This window comes from Delphinapterus leucas, chromosome 21, assembly GCF_059928025.1.
Source record: "Delphinapterus leucas isolate spDelLeu-1000000601 "Yukka" chromosome 21, BTC_Dleu_Yukka2, whole genome shotgun sequence".
In the NCBI taxonomy this organism is placed as follows: Eukaryota; Metazoa; Chordata; class Mammalia; order Artiodactyla; family Monodontidae; genus Delphinapterus; species Delphinapterus leucas.
The window spans coordinates 23535878-23549351 of NC_143149.1; the positions used below are offsets into that span (position 1 = coordinate 23535878).

Consider the following 13474-nt stretch of genomic DNA (forward strand, 5'->3'; position numbering starts at 1 on the left):
AGACTGCCACCTAGTGAGCTAAAACGAATAACTTGATCAGCGTAATTATTTTGAGAAATAAAATACAAAAAAAGACAGACAGGTGGACAGTGAGAAAGACAAATGTTAAGATATGCATCTGTGGGCTTGCCTGGTGGCGCAGTGGTTAAGAATCCGCCTGCCAATGCAGGGGACACGGGTCAAGCCCTGGTCCAGGAAAATCCCACAGGCCGCCGAGCAACTAAGTCTGCGCCACAACTACTGAGTCTGCGCTCTAGACCCTGCGAGCCACAACTACTGAGCACGCAAGCCTAGAGCCCGTGCTCTGCAACAAGGGAAGCCACCGCAGTGAGAAGCCTGCACACCACAATGAAGAGTATCCCCCGCTCGCCACAACTAGAGAGAGCCCATGTGCAGCAACAAAGACCCAACACAGCCATAAATAAATAAATAAATTTATATATATATAAAAAGATGTGCATCTGTTTTCAATAGGTTTTCTCTGGAAACACATAATTTAAATCATTAACAAAAAACCTCCGTTTTTAAAATTAGTGACTTACGCAATACCGACAGTTTCAACTAAAAGAACAGCATCTTACCCCTGAGGTTCCTGTGGGTGGCTGTGAGCCCCAGGGTCTCTACAGCACTGTATGAACACCACAGTGACATGTTGTACCATATGCGTACCCATGTCATTCCACCCTCCGCCTGGGCTCAAGGACAGAAATCTCATTCACTTTGCTATCCCTCATATCACTGAATGTGCTGAATGAAGGAACGCAGGAAAAGAAGCTTGAAGACAACATATCGTAATATTTCTGTTTTATAAACGTAAACTGTACCTTTAATATAACTCTCAACCTGGGCAATTCTGCTCCCCAGGGAATTTTTGGTAATGTCTGGATACATTTTTGGGTGTCACACTGTGGGGAAAGGGATGCTAATGGCATCTAAAGCAGCGAGGGATACTGCTAATCATCCCAAAATGCACTGCGACAACCCTATCAAAAAAATTATCTGGCTCCAAGTATCAATCCTGCCAAGGCTGAAAAACCCTGCATCCTCCCAACTATCCTTATTAGAAAGTATACAGATTAATGATAAATACCAATTTATAATAAACTGAGCCTAGAACCCAATTCTGTTTTATGTATATAAACCAAGTATTTCTTATACTGGTTTAATACACACTTGATTTTCTAAGAATATAAAGTGTATAATGTATATGAATACAGTATGATTAACCTTTGTAATCACAGAAAAGCTACACTTTTTATTTTTTAGAACTTTACCAAGAATTCTTTATCACTTAAGGAAAACACCAATTATGGTATATAAGTTGCCAATGAATCACACCTTCATTAGTTCACTTGTAGCTATCACATTCAATGGTAATTCTATATAAAAATGTAAACAGCTATTTCATTTATATTCCATTTATATCTGAGTATGTATATCAACAATTACAAATATCGAAATAAATTTTAAAAATATAAATCTGCACTTCTCTTTTTATGAATCCAGCATACACCCATACCAAATCCTGAGAAAGCACACAAAAAAAGAAAAAGGCAAAAATCCTTAAATACATTAGTAAAAGGAACTCAGAAATACAGGCGTCAAAGAAGGGTTAATCTAGGACTAAAAGGATGGTTCAATATTGAGAAATCTAGTAATGTATTTCACCAATAGCAGTAAAGATCTTTAAAAGATGCAAAAATAATTTATTGTTTACCTTCCCAATATTTTCCTGATTTATATGGCTGTTTCATTAACATAAAAAATACATATACATATATCCACCATATCAGGTCTGTAAGGATATTTGCTGCAGCAATGTTAAGTGTTTAAAAATCCATGCATCAGAGACACCTATAAAACAGAATACTAAATAGCCACACAGGGCGACTTCCCCTGTGGTCCAGTGGGTAAGACTCTGTGGTCCCAATGCAGCGTGCCCAGGTTTGATCCCTGATTAGGGAACGAGATTCCCCAGGCATGCCGCAACTAAAGATCCCGCATGCCGCAACTAAGAAGTCCACATGCCACAACAAACATCCCATGTGCCACAACTAAGACTGGCACAACCAAAATAAATAAATAAACAATAAAATAAATAATATCCTAAAAATAAATAGCCACACAGCATCACTGAATACCTGTAGTATACAGAAAGTAAACTAGAGAAATAAACACTAAACTATTTACAGCACTTATTTCTAGATGTGTGGGATTTTACTAAAAAGCATATATGATTACTTTTATAATCTGAGGTGCAAAAAGTGAAAATCCTCATTTTGTCTTTATAGCCAAGTAATGAGGAGATGGGAGGAGTTTAAGCCTTGCGAAAGGCCATATAACATGGCAAATGAAATCAGGTAATACTAAGGAACAGAACTGTAGGTAAAAAATACACAAACAGGGGCTTCCCTGGTGGCGCAGTGGTTGAGAGTCCGCCTGCCAATGCAGGGGACACGGGTTCGTGCCCTGGTCCGGGAAGATCCCACATGCCGCAGAGCGGCTGGGCCCGTGAGCCATGGCTGCTGAGCCTGCGCGTCCAGAGCCTGTGCTCTGCAACGGGAGAGGCCACAGCAGTGAGAGGCCCGCGTACCGAAAAAAAAATAAAAAATAAAAGTAAACAGGAAAACACTGACCAAAGTTAAAACAATAGTATCCACAGAAAGCACACACAAGGCACACAAAAATCACAATGGCTTAGTGTAAGGAGTACTATGAGGGTTACTGCTAAATCCAAGTATACTCCTAAAATTTCTCCAATGAAATACCATCAAGAAATCCTACAGTTTCATGCTACTCTTACAGAGCTACTGCAATCTCTCTCCTATCAAACGCCTCAATTTAAACATCTGCTTCCAGAACAGATACGCTACACTATGCTGCCATCTACAGAACAGACTTAATACTAAAAATTCCCACTGAGAAGGTTTACGTTGTTGAAAGTGCCAAGATAAATGAAAGAGAAACTAAAAATAGTGATGTACTATATTGGGAAGTAGAAAAGAGAGATACGTGTTGGAATCAGAGAGATGATAAAGAATAAGTCATTAGACGATGTTTCAAGTTAAAAAAATAACAGTATGAGCATATTATTTAGAAAGATGGGAAAAACCACCAGAAGAATCTAAAATAAAACCAGTTAAGTTACTTGCCAGAAAAAAAAGGGACTGGAACTAGAGAAAGGAAAAGCACATCTGCTGTTTATGGTAAGATCTTCCTTACTATTTGAACATGTGATACTTGTGATAAGTTTTTTTTAATACTGTGAAAATCTTCTTCAAATGGATTAACTATGCTTAAGAATAAAGGAATCGGTTGTTTCTTTGTTTAAACTCAGAAGGACTTAAAAATCAAGTTTTTAAAAGGAAGAAATCAATTTGACAATTATAAAAGTTTACATAACACCAAAATTCCAAGTAATAGAGACTCAGGCAATACAAACATTGCTCAGCCAAATCTTTCTTAAATGAGCACCTATCATTACAATGTACAGAAGGAGCTGACTACTATCTTGTTTACATATAGGAAGCTTACCTTATTTATTAGAAATGGCATTACAGAAGAGCCGGAATACTTTGCAAATTTCATTTAATTAACAAACATTTATCGAGAACCAACTATATATCAATACAAGGTATTCTGGATGAAGATTTTCCCAAAAATACAATATTCTATTTCCTACAAAAAATCATGGTCATCTAAGTAACCTTAGGTTGACGAAACTACAGCACCACAAGCCTGATTATCTACAGCCAGATAACACATAAGAGAAAACCTTAGGGTTACTGTACAAATTACAAGTCATAATCAAGACAGGTTTGGGCTCTATAGGGACAAGATTTGTAAATGCACTTCTTATACAAAATTACTCATTCAACAGAAACTCTTTCATTTAATGTCATAAAAAAAAGTCAATATGACTACCAGGTTGACACAGCAATAGTTTCACTGTTTGCAGTCTATACTACTATCGTACTATATGTCCCTCTATATTTTTAGAATATTTTGCTGGGAGTTTGTATCACTTTTGAAATTTTATAATTAAAATGACATTCAATCCTTTTCTTAGCCTTTTGATAAAACTTCAAAATTAATACAAATTTAGAGTAAAACATAATTGCTTACATGAGAATATCTACTTGTATAGAAAAGAAATTTCTTGTGACTAAACCCTTGTTTAATTACTATTTTACTGGAAAATATTGATGAAATATTTTAAACTAAAATCCAAAATGTAAGTATCACACATTTAGTACAAGACAACATACAGCTTAGCATACAACTCTAAAATTGCCAGAAAGAAAAAATTAATCTCCTTTCTTATCCAATTTCATAATCAAAAAATTCTAAGTTATTTAAGAAAATATCAGTCTCCACAAAAAGTTTATTCTTTTTCCCATCCTGAAACAAGCTTTCATATCAAGATATGAAGTAATATTTGTAAAACAACAGAAATAAACCGCTGTTTGGTACAGCTGAGCTATGAGCATAAGAAATCATGAACTGCTATACTATGACTGTACCTAAAATCTTTCAAATTACACATTTCAAACTGCATTGTGAGAAACAATACATTAGACATAGAAGTTATTAGCGCTGAGATGATAATGCTAAAAAAGCAGTATTATAAAATTTAAGTTGTAATTGTATTATAATATTATAAATTCTGTCACCCTAAATTTGTAACATGTCTGCAAATTAAAGAAAGCATCTATACAGAAAGGCTCACCTTCATCCACAGAAAACTGACAGCTCTTATCATTGAAGAAAAGAATTTTCTTCTTATCAGGACGGTTTACAAATAGTATCTGGTCCCCTAAAGCCTTAAAGATAAAGAAAAAATTTTCAGTTAACTCCAAATTACATCACCCAAGAAAAAAAAAATTTTTTTTTTTTAAAACAACAAAGGACTCCCACTTCCTTTAACCCTCAGTACACCATTAGGGTCCACTAGACCAAATTTTAATTCTTGAGTTTCTTTCTTGAGCAGTTCTGTTTTTAAGAACTGATATTTTGAGACTTTTATTCTTAGAGATCATCCAAAGTACATAAAGAAAAAAAATTGTTTTAAATAGAACAAAATTCAATCTATGTTGCAATTACAATTTGGGTCTACTGGACCCTTTCATTAATCTGTGAGAAAAACTGTGGAAACTCATTGTTCTTACTTTTCCTTTACCTTGAAATATTTTGTTACTCATCATTATCCATCTATCATTTCCAATTATACTTTGAAAAGCTAGAACAGTAAGAAAATGGAAGAATGATTAAATCACCTAAAAATGTGTGTGCAACTATGAGATAAATAGCCATCCTTCAGTTTTCTTCCTGCACTGCCCAAAATACTGCATCATCTTTAAAGAAAATATAAAAGACTTGAGTAGTCTTTACTATCTTTTAGCTTTCACTGAGCACAGTTGACAATTAAAAATTTTTCATTTTCTACCACTCTAGCAATGACAAGAAAATTGATATAAGATATTTCATTATTATTAATTAATGAGAAGAATGCAGAAAGCCTGGTAGCAGTAATCTGGACTATAATGATGATGGTAAAATTCATCACAGAAATAAAGTCTCAATCTATGAGCCTTCAGATGACAATAATCTCAGCCTTAGGCATCCATGTGTGAACTACATGGACTTAACAGATATATAAAGAACATTCCATCCAAGAGCAACAGAATACACACTATTCTCAAGTACACACTTGACATTCTCCAGGATAGTTAATATGTTAAGCCACAAAACGAGCCTTAACAAATCACATCAAGCACCTTTTCTGACCACAATGGTACGTAAAACTAAAAATCAATTATAAGAAGATGGAAAATTCACAAATATGCAGAGATTAAGCAATATGCAGAAATTAAGCAATATGCTGCTAATCACTGGGTCAAAGAAGAAATTTAAACATACCTTGAAAAAAATGAAAATGGAAATACAACATACCAAAACTTATGAGAGGTTAAAAAAAAAAAAAGCAATTCTAAGAGAAAGTTCATAGGTATAAATGCCTACATCGAAAAACAAGAACAATATCGGATAACCTAAATTTACACCTCAAAGAACTAGAAAAAGAACAAATGAAGCATGAAGTTAGCAGAAGGAAGGAACTAACAAAGATTAGAGTGGAAATAAATTTAAATAGAGACTAAAAAGACAACAGAAAAGAGTAATGAAACTATGAGCGGGTTCTTTGAAAAGATAAACAAAATTGACAAACCTTTAGCTCAACTATCCAAGAAAAAAGGACAGAAAACTCAATTAAATCAGAAATGAAATGAGAGGCGTTACAAATAATACCACAGAATACAAAGAATCGTAAGAGACTACTATGAACGTACACCAACAAAATTGGACAACCTAGAGGAAATGGATGAATTTCTAGAAACATATAAGCTATCAAGACTGAATCATGAAGAAATAGGAATTCTGAACGGATCAGTTACTAATAAAGAAATTGAATAAGTAATCAAAAATCTCCCAACAAACAAAAGTCCAGGACCAGATAACTTCACTAGTGAACTCTACTGAACAAAGAAGAATATCAATCCTTCTTAAAATCGTCCAAAAAACTGAAGCAGTTCATCAAACTCATTTTTCGAGGCCAGCATTACCCTGATACCAAAACCAGATAAAGTATGCTACAAGAAAAGAAAATTACAGGCCAATATCCCTGATGAACATAGATGCAAGAAATCCTCAACCAAATAGTCAACACACCAAATTTAACAATACATTAAAAGAATCACACACCACAATCAAGTGGGATTTATTCCAGGCATGCAAGGATGGTTCAATATCTGCAAATCAATCAATGTGATACAGCACATCAACAAAATGAAAGATAAAAATCATATGACCATTTCAGTAAATGCAGAAGAAGCATTTGGCAAAACTCAACATCCACTTATGGTAACTCTCCACAATGTGGATACCAAGGTAACATATCTCAACATAATAAAGGTATGAGTCTTGGTGAGGATATGGAGAAAAGGGAACCCTAGTGCACTGTTGGTGTGAACGTAAACTGATGTAGGCACCTTGGAAAACAGTATGGAGGTTCCTCAAAAAATTAAACTACCATATGATTCAGCAATACCACTTCTGGGTATTTTTATCCAAAGAAAATGAAAACACTAACTTAAAAAGATATATGCACCACCTTGTTCAGTGCAGCATTATTTACAGTAGCCAAGATATGGAAACAGCCTAAGTGCCCAATGATGTATGAATGGATAAGGAAAATGTGTTATATATAAACAGTGGAATATTATGCAGCCATAAAAAAGAATGAAATCTTGCCATTTGCGACAACATAGATGGACCTTGAGGGCATTATGCTAAGTCAAGTAGGTCAGACTGAGAAAGACAAACACTGTATGATCTCACTTATATGTGAAATCTTAAATAAATAAATATATATATATATATATATATATATATATGAGCTCACAGATACAGAGAACAGATTGATGGTTCCAAGAGGCAGTGAGTGGGTCAAGGGGTGGGCAAAATGCAAGAAAGGGGTCAAAAGGTACAAACTTCCAGTTGTAAAATAAGTCACAGAGATGCACTATACATTATGATGACTATAGTTAATAATACTGTATTGCATATTTGAAAGTTGCTAAGAGAGATCTTAAAAGTTCTTATCACAAAATAATTTTTTTGATAACTATGTATGTGACGCATTTAACCAGACTTACTATGATCATTTTTTACAATTAAAAAGAATTTTTAATTAAAAAAACCCTTAGTTGATTCAATACACCATCTTAAAATTAAACCATATCACAAACACAGAGTTATTAAAATTATTCTGGAAGTTAATTTAATTATTAGAAAACCCCCAAAAAACAACTACTGAGAGATGAATAATCTGGAACAGTCACTGGTTTTTCTCATTGTCTATATGGTCAACAAAATGACAGTAAAAGTTATCTTCTATCTCCACCAAGAACTGAAGAAAAGGAAACAACACAGAAGGGATTTAACTTAATTAGGCCAAATTTCTCCCTTGAGAAATTACTTAGAACATATCTTCACATATTTAAAATGTGAGGATTTTTTAAAACTTGGGGCTTCGAACAATTTAGAAATAATACTGCTTGCAAATGACAGACTGTGTGCTTTTCATGACCCCTTTTCAGCTCTACTCCTTAAGGAAGAGAGCCATCAAAAACAGGGTAACAGGGACTTCCCTGGTGGTGCAGTGGTTAAGAATCTACTTGCCAACGCAGGGGACACAGGTTCGATCCCTGGCCCGGGAAGATTCCACATTCTGCGGAGCAACTAAGCCCGTGTGCCACAGCTACTGAGGCTGTGTTCTAGAGCCCACAAGCCACAACTACTGAGCCCACATGCCACAACTACTGAGCCCACATGCCACAACTACTGAAGCCTGCGCACCTAGAGCCCATGCTCTGCAACAAGAGAAGCCACCACAATGAGAAGCCCACACACTGCAACCAAGAGTAGCCCCCACTCGCCGCAACTAGAGAAAGCCCACGTGCAGTAATGAAGACCCAGCGCAGCCAAAAAAAAGCAAAAGAAAAAAAGTGGAAGCCAAATGTTAAAAAAAAAAAAAAAATAGGGTGACAATGTGACTTTACATCACAAAATTATTTAAAATAGAAAAAGCAATTATCAGTTTACATTACTATTCTACTTTAGAATGTAATATAAAGCCTACCAAAGAGTAACAATACTAGCCTGTATCAAAATGGGAAAAAGAATAGAGCAGGAAATGTACCTAGCACTCCCAACTGTTAAGCTAGGATTCAGTAGTTCTACCTTTCAACATGCTATAAATAGTGCACAATTTATCAACTTTGGTCACATATTATTTGCAACATTTGTGCAGGTTAAGTTTAGACACTTAAGTGAAAATCTTAAAAATAGTTCTTCATCTGGTAATGGCCAAGTAGCTCCTAAGGGATCAGCCCACCGGAAGAAAACTACTATACTAATCTCTGGACAAGACATTTTAAAAAGAATAGAGCTAAAAGAACAAAACAGATGTGTCGTATGCCATCCACCACAGAGAATACAAAGTTTGAAGTTTGACTCTAGTCAAGACAAATGCCCACTTAAAAACAAAATAAACAAACAAAAACACTCCTTGGAGGAATATAACAGAATCCTGAGCCATATAATTCAGTGTTCAAGACTCAACAGAAATTAGGTGCATGAAGAAAGAAAACATGACCCGTACTCAAGAGACGAAGTCTCAGAGCAGACCATCCCCAAGATGACCCAGGTCTTGAAATTAGGAGAATTTTAAAGCAGCTACAAGAAATTACACGCAGGATGTAATGTAAAATATGCTTGTAATGAATGGAAGAAAAACAAAAAACAAAATCTCAGAAAAGAAACAGAAACCTAAGAAAGAATGAAAAGAAAAGTCTAGATGGAACTTCCCTGGTGGTCCAGTGGTTAAGACTCCACGCTCAATCCCTGGTCAGGGAACTAGATCCCACATGCCACAAATAAGACCCTGGTGCAGCCAAATAAATATTAAAAAAAAAAAAACAAAAAACCTCTCTTGAGGGGATTGTTAAAAAAAAAAGAAAGGTCTAGAACTGAAAATACAATCTATAAAGAATTAACCAATTGGGCTTAATAACAAATTGGAGGTAAAAAAAAAAAGTACAATTAACAACAGATCAATACAACAACAAAGTCCAAAAGCACGCATGCGTGCACACACACACACACACACACACACACACAGCCTAAGGGACTTGTGGGACAATACCAAAAAGGCTAACATGTGTAACTGAATTACCAAGAAGTAGAGAAAGAAGCACGTTTTCTCCACAGGTAGCAAAAAGAATGAACCTGCTTACAGGTTAACATCAATCGTTAGCAATTTTGAATAACAGAGACTCGCAGCCTTCCCAAGAGAGTTGAAAATTTAAACAGGAAATGTAAACTCTATCACTTTTACTGATGGCCCCTTTAGGAATTCGAAACAACCAAATTATAAATGTTCTTGTGTTTTAATGCCTCTGATTCCCTCAGGTTAGCAATATGCACAAGCGTTGTTGAAGGAGTTCTTAAATACAAACATAACGACTTATAAGAAAAAGACTGTCTTTGAGGAAATCTTTCCAGAAATATTTTGAAGAATCAATCATACACAACAACACAAAAGGGAGCTGTCAAAAGTTCCACAAAAATGGTTATGCTCTGTCCTGCTCTACAGCACAAAACACAAATTTCAAATCTTTAACTGGCTCGTAACAACCCCAAGTATATATGATGGAGGAGGTTTTAAAAATAACTTTTTTTTAAGTCATGATATTTTTTAAAACCAAAAGATATTATTAATTCAAATTATATTAAGGCATAGAAAGAAAAGAGAGGTTACCTTGACAGCTTTCTGGGAATTGGGCAGTCCTTCCTCAATGTCTTCTAAAAGAATTCCTCCTAAGCCTCGCTGGTCATGCTTATCTAAAAGCCGAAGTAGGGCCTTCTTATCTTTCAAGTTGTACTTGGGCTTGAAGGCATACTTTCCATCTATTACTTCAATTTTGGGATTATTGACTAATGCCTGTAACAGTGACACAATTTGGACATATTAACAAAAGGAAATACCATATATACATTACTTAATTCTACCAATTATTAAAAAACCACAATACTCGTATTACAGTGGCAAACTAAAAGTATCCTGTGGATATCAAAAGATCTAAAACACCGGACATCCAGGATCCAAAACAACAGGTAGAAACCAGCATGGTGCTCATTTTTTATAAAAGAAACTGTTTATTATTTATATAGATTCTTTGGATGAGAAAGAAACCACTTTATTACAACTGCTTTGAAGAACGCTGTACCCATATTCTTTCAGAAGACAAAAGAGGTAAGGATCAATAAAACACCTATTAACATCACTAGACAAAGTAAAATGGGTACTGCCTACCCCACCCTCAAAGTATAGTTTATCACATATTGGGATTATAATGTGAGAAACATTACAGTGGGATGAAAATACCAATAGTCAGTCTGCTCCACATGGTATCAAATGGCACTAGCAGCTATGGAAGGAACTGAAAAGGACCAGACTAGTGTGTATAAGAAATTTACCTATAATGTTGTCAGCTGAGATTGAAACTGAGTAGGAATGCAGAAATTACTGAATATAATTATGTTTCTAGTCAGTCCTGTTGTATAGCTAGTATCAGAAGGAAAGCCCTTCAAGAAAAAGCAACCCTATTAATTTTCTTCTACAGCTGCCAGCCTGATCCTGAAAGGATAAAAAGAAGAAACAGAAAGAAGAAAGGAAGGAGAATAGAATAGTAATTAAAATAAACTTTACCTAATGTGGGTAGTCCATGAAATTTCAAGATTAGGTAAAGCATCAAAATTTAAATGTGGATTACCACTATTTGTATATCACTAATATAATGAGCTACAACGATACTAACTGGTTCATTTTACATTAGTAAAATCAAGAACAATATTTGCTCGATAAAATAAATTAAATTCTATTTTAGGAAGTTTACATTTGGTCTTTAGAATCAGCACTGGTCCTAGAAAGTTGTCTTATTAAATTGTCATTTCATACTTAAACAGAAAAGAGACAAATATCTCAACTTTTAAAGTGCTACTCATTTCCAAATTAGCGTGGTCACTGATGGTTGGGGATTCCTTTTCTTCCAGTGTTGTGTGGAACATATTACAATGTTCATGATTATTTTTCCAAGTAATCTGCTAGAGGCAGTAACATCACTATCAAATCATAATAGCAGTAGCGGTATAACAAGTATCTTGCTTAACAAAATACCTTGCTTTCCCTATAATACCTCATGCTTTAAATGTCCTAAAACATAGAAACAATACAACCTGCCAACATGTACATTATAAATTCAGCAATTCAAAATAAGCATCAATTATTCTGTAAAAAGTTAAAAACTGGTACAATGACTGACCTCTTTATAACCTTTATGCTAAAGTCTTTGACATTTTTAAATAGATACATAAGGTTGTATGAAAGTAAGTCAATCTCAAAATGTGTATGTTTAAAGAACAAAAACCCTATACCAATTCTTTTAAGAAAAAGCAAAAATTATCATATCTCAGTATATGAAAACCCTAGTTAGAGCAATTTTTTTTTTTACAATAATTTAAGCCTATTCTTACCTCAGTCATTAGCCATTGTTTCTGCTTGAGTCCAATATCTAAATGTTGTGTTTCATCCAAAATTTCTTCTAAAGTAAGAGGATGTGTATCTCCTCGCTGATGCCGTGTCTATTGCGGCAAGAAACTGTTATTAGAAGACAGGTTTTTTTAATGATTTTTTTTGGGGGGTGGGGGGCACGCTGTGCAACTTGTGGGATTTTAGTTCCCTGACCAGGGATTGAACCCAGGCCCTCAGCACTGAAAGCACAGAGTCTTAACTACTGGGCTGCGAGGGAATTCCCTGGAAGACACTTTTAAAATGCTAGATGCGGGCTTCCCTGGTGGCGCAGTGGTTGAGAGTCCGCCTGCCGATTCAGGGGACACGGGTTCGTGCCCCGGTCCAGGAAGACCCCACATGCCGCGGAGTGGCTGGGCCCGTAAGCCATGGCCGCTGAGCCTGCGCTCCGCAACGGGAGAGGCCACAACAGTAGGAGGCCCGCGTACCGCCAAAAAAAAAAAAAAAAAAGGTAAAATGCTAGATGCATTAAATAATAGTTAGCAGTAAATTAATCTATTCAGGAATGCGGAATGTGTATTATTTAAGGCAGTACAATTATAGTGATGAAAAGAATGGACTATAAAATCAGACAGAACCGGGCTTCCCTGGTGGCACAGTGGTTCAGAGTCCGCCTGCCAATGCAGGGGACACGGGTTCGTGCCCCAGTCCAGGAGGATCCCACATGCCGCGGAGCGGCTGGGCCCGTGAGCCATGGCTGCTGAGCCTGCGCGTCCGGAGCCTGCGCTCCACAACGGGAGAGGCCACAACAGTGAGAGTCCCACGTACCACAAAAAAAAAAAAAAAAAAAAATCAGACAGAACCAAGTTCAAACTTGTAGCTATATAAAATCAAATGACAATCTGAGAAAAAAATTTGCAATTCATATCACAAAGAGTTAGCCTTCCTAATATTTTAACAGGTCCAAAAACTTAACAAGAAAATGACCCAAGACAGGAACACAAAAAGCACAAAAAAAGAGCTACAAATGACCTTAGACATATGAAAAGATACTCAACTTCCACTAAGGTATTTCTTATCACACCGGCAAAATTCCATGCTTGACAACTCTACTGGTGAGGCTGTAAGGAAACAGGCCCTCTCACACACTGCTGGTAAGAATGCAAATTGATACAACTCCTACAGAGGGAATTCGGCAATATAAATGCATTGAAACCCCTGACCCAGCAAGTCGGCTTCTAGGAATTTACCTTACAGATAAACCACAATGTAGAAAAGCAGCACTGTTGTAAAAGGAAAATCAGAAACATTAGTTTTATTAAGACA

General features: G+C 35.8%; 1 protein-coding gene across 5 annotated transcripts in view; it reads right to left on the reverse strand.

The window, feature by feature from the left end:
- Positions 1 to 13474, reverse strand: part of GTF2E2 (general transcription factor IIE subunit 2) — a 68056-nt gene that overhangs the window by 26456 nt on the left and 28126 nt on the right. For 4 of the 5 annotated variants that reach the window (XM_022571140.2, XM_089903706.1, XM_089903704.1 and 1 more), the window contains exons 4-6: positions 12154 to 12261; positions 10379 to 10561; positions 4730 to 4823 (exon numbers count right to left, since the gene is read on the reverse strand). In XM_022571140.2, the coding sequence (XP_022426848.1) occupies positions 4730 to 4823; positions 10379 to 10561; positions 12154 to 12261 (385 nt within the window). The remainder of the gene's footprint in view (positions 1 to 4729; positions 4824 to 10378; positions 10562 to 12153; positions 12262 to 13474) is intronic. The other variant, XM_089903707.1, reaches the window with a different exon arrangement.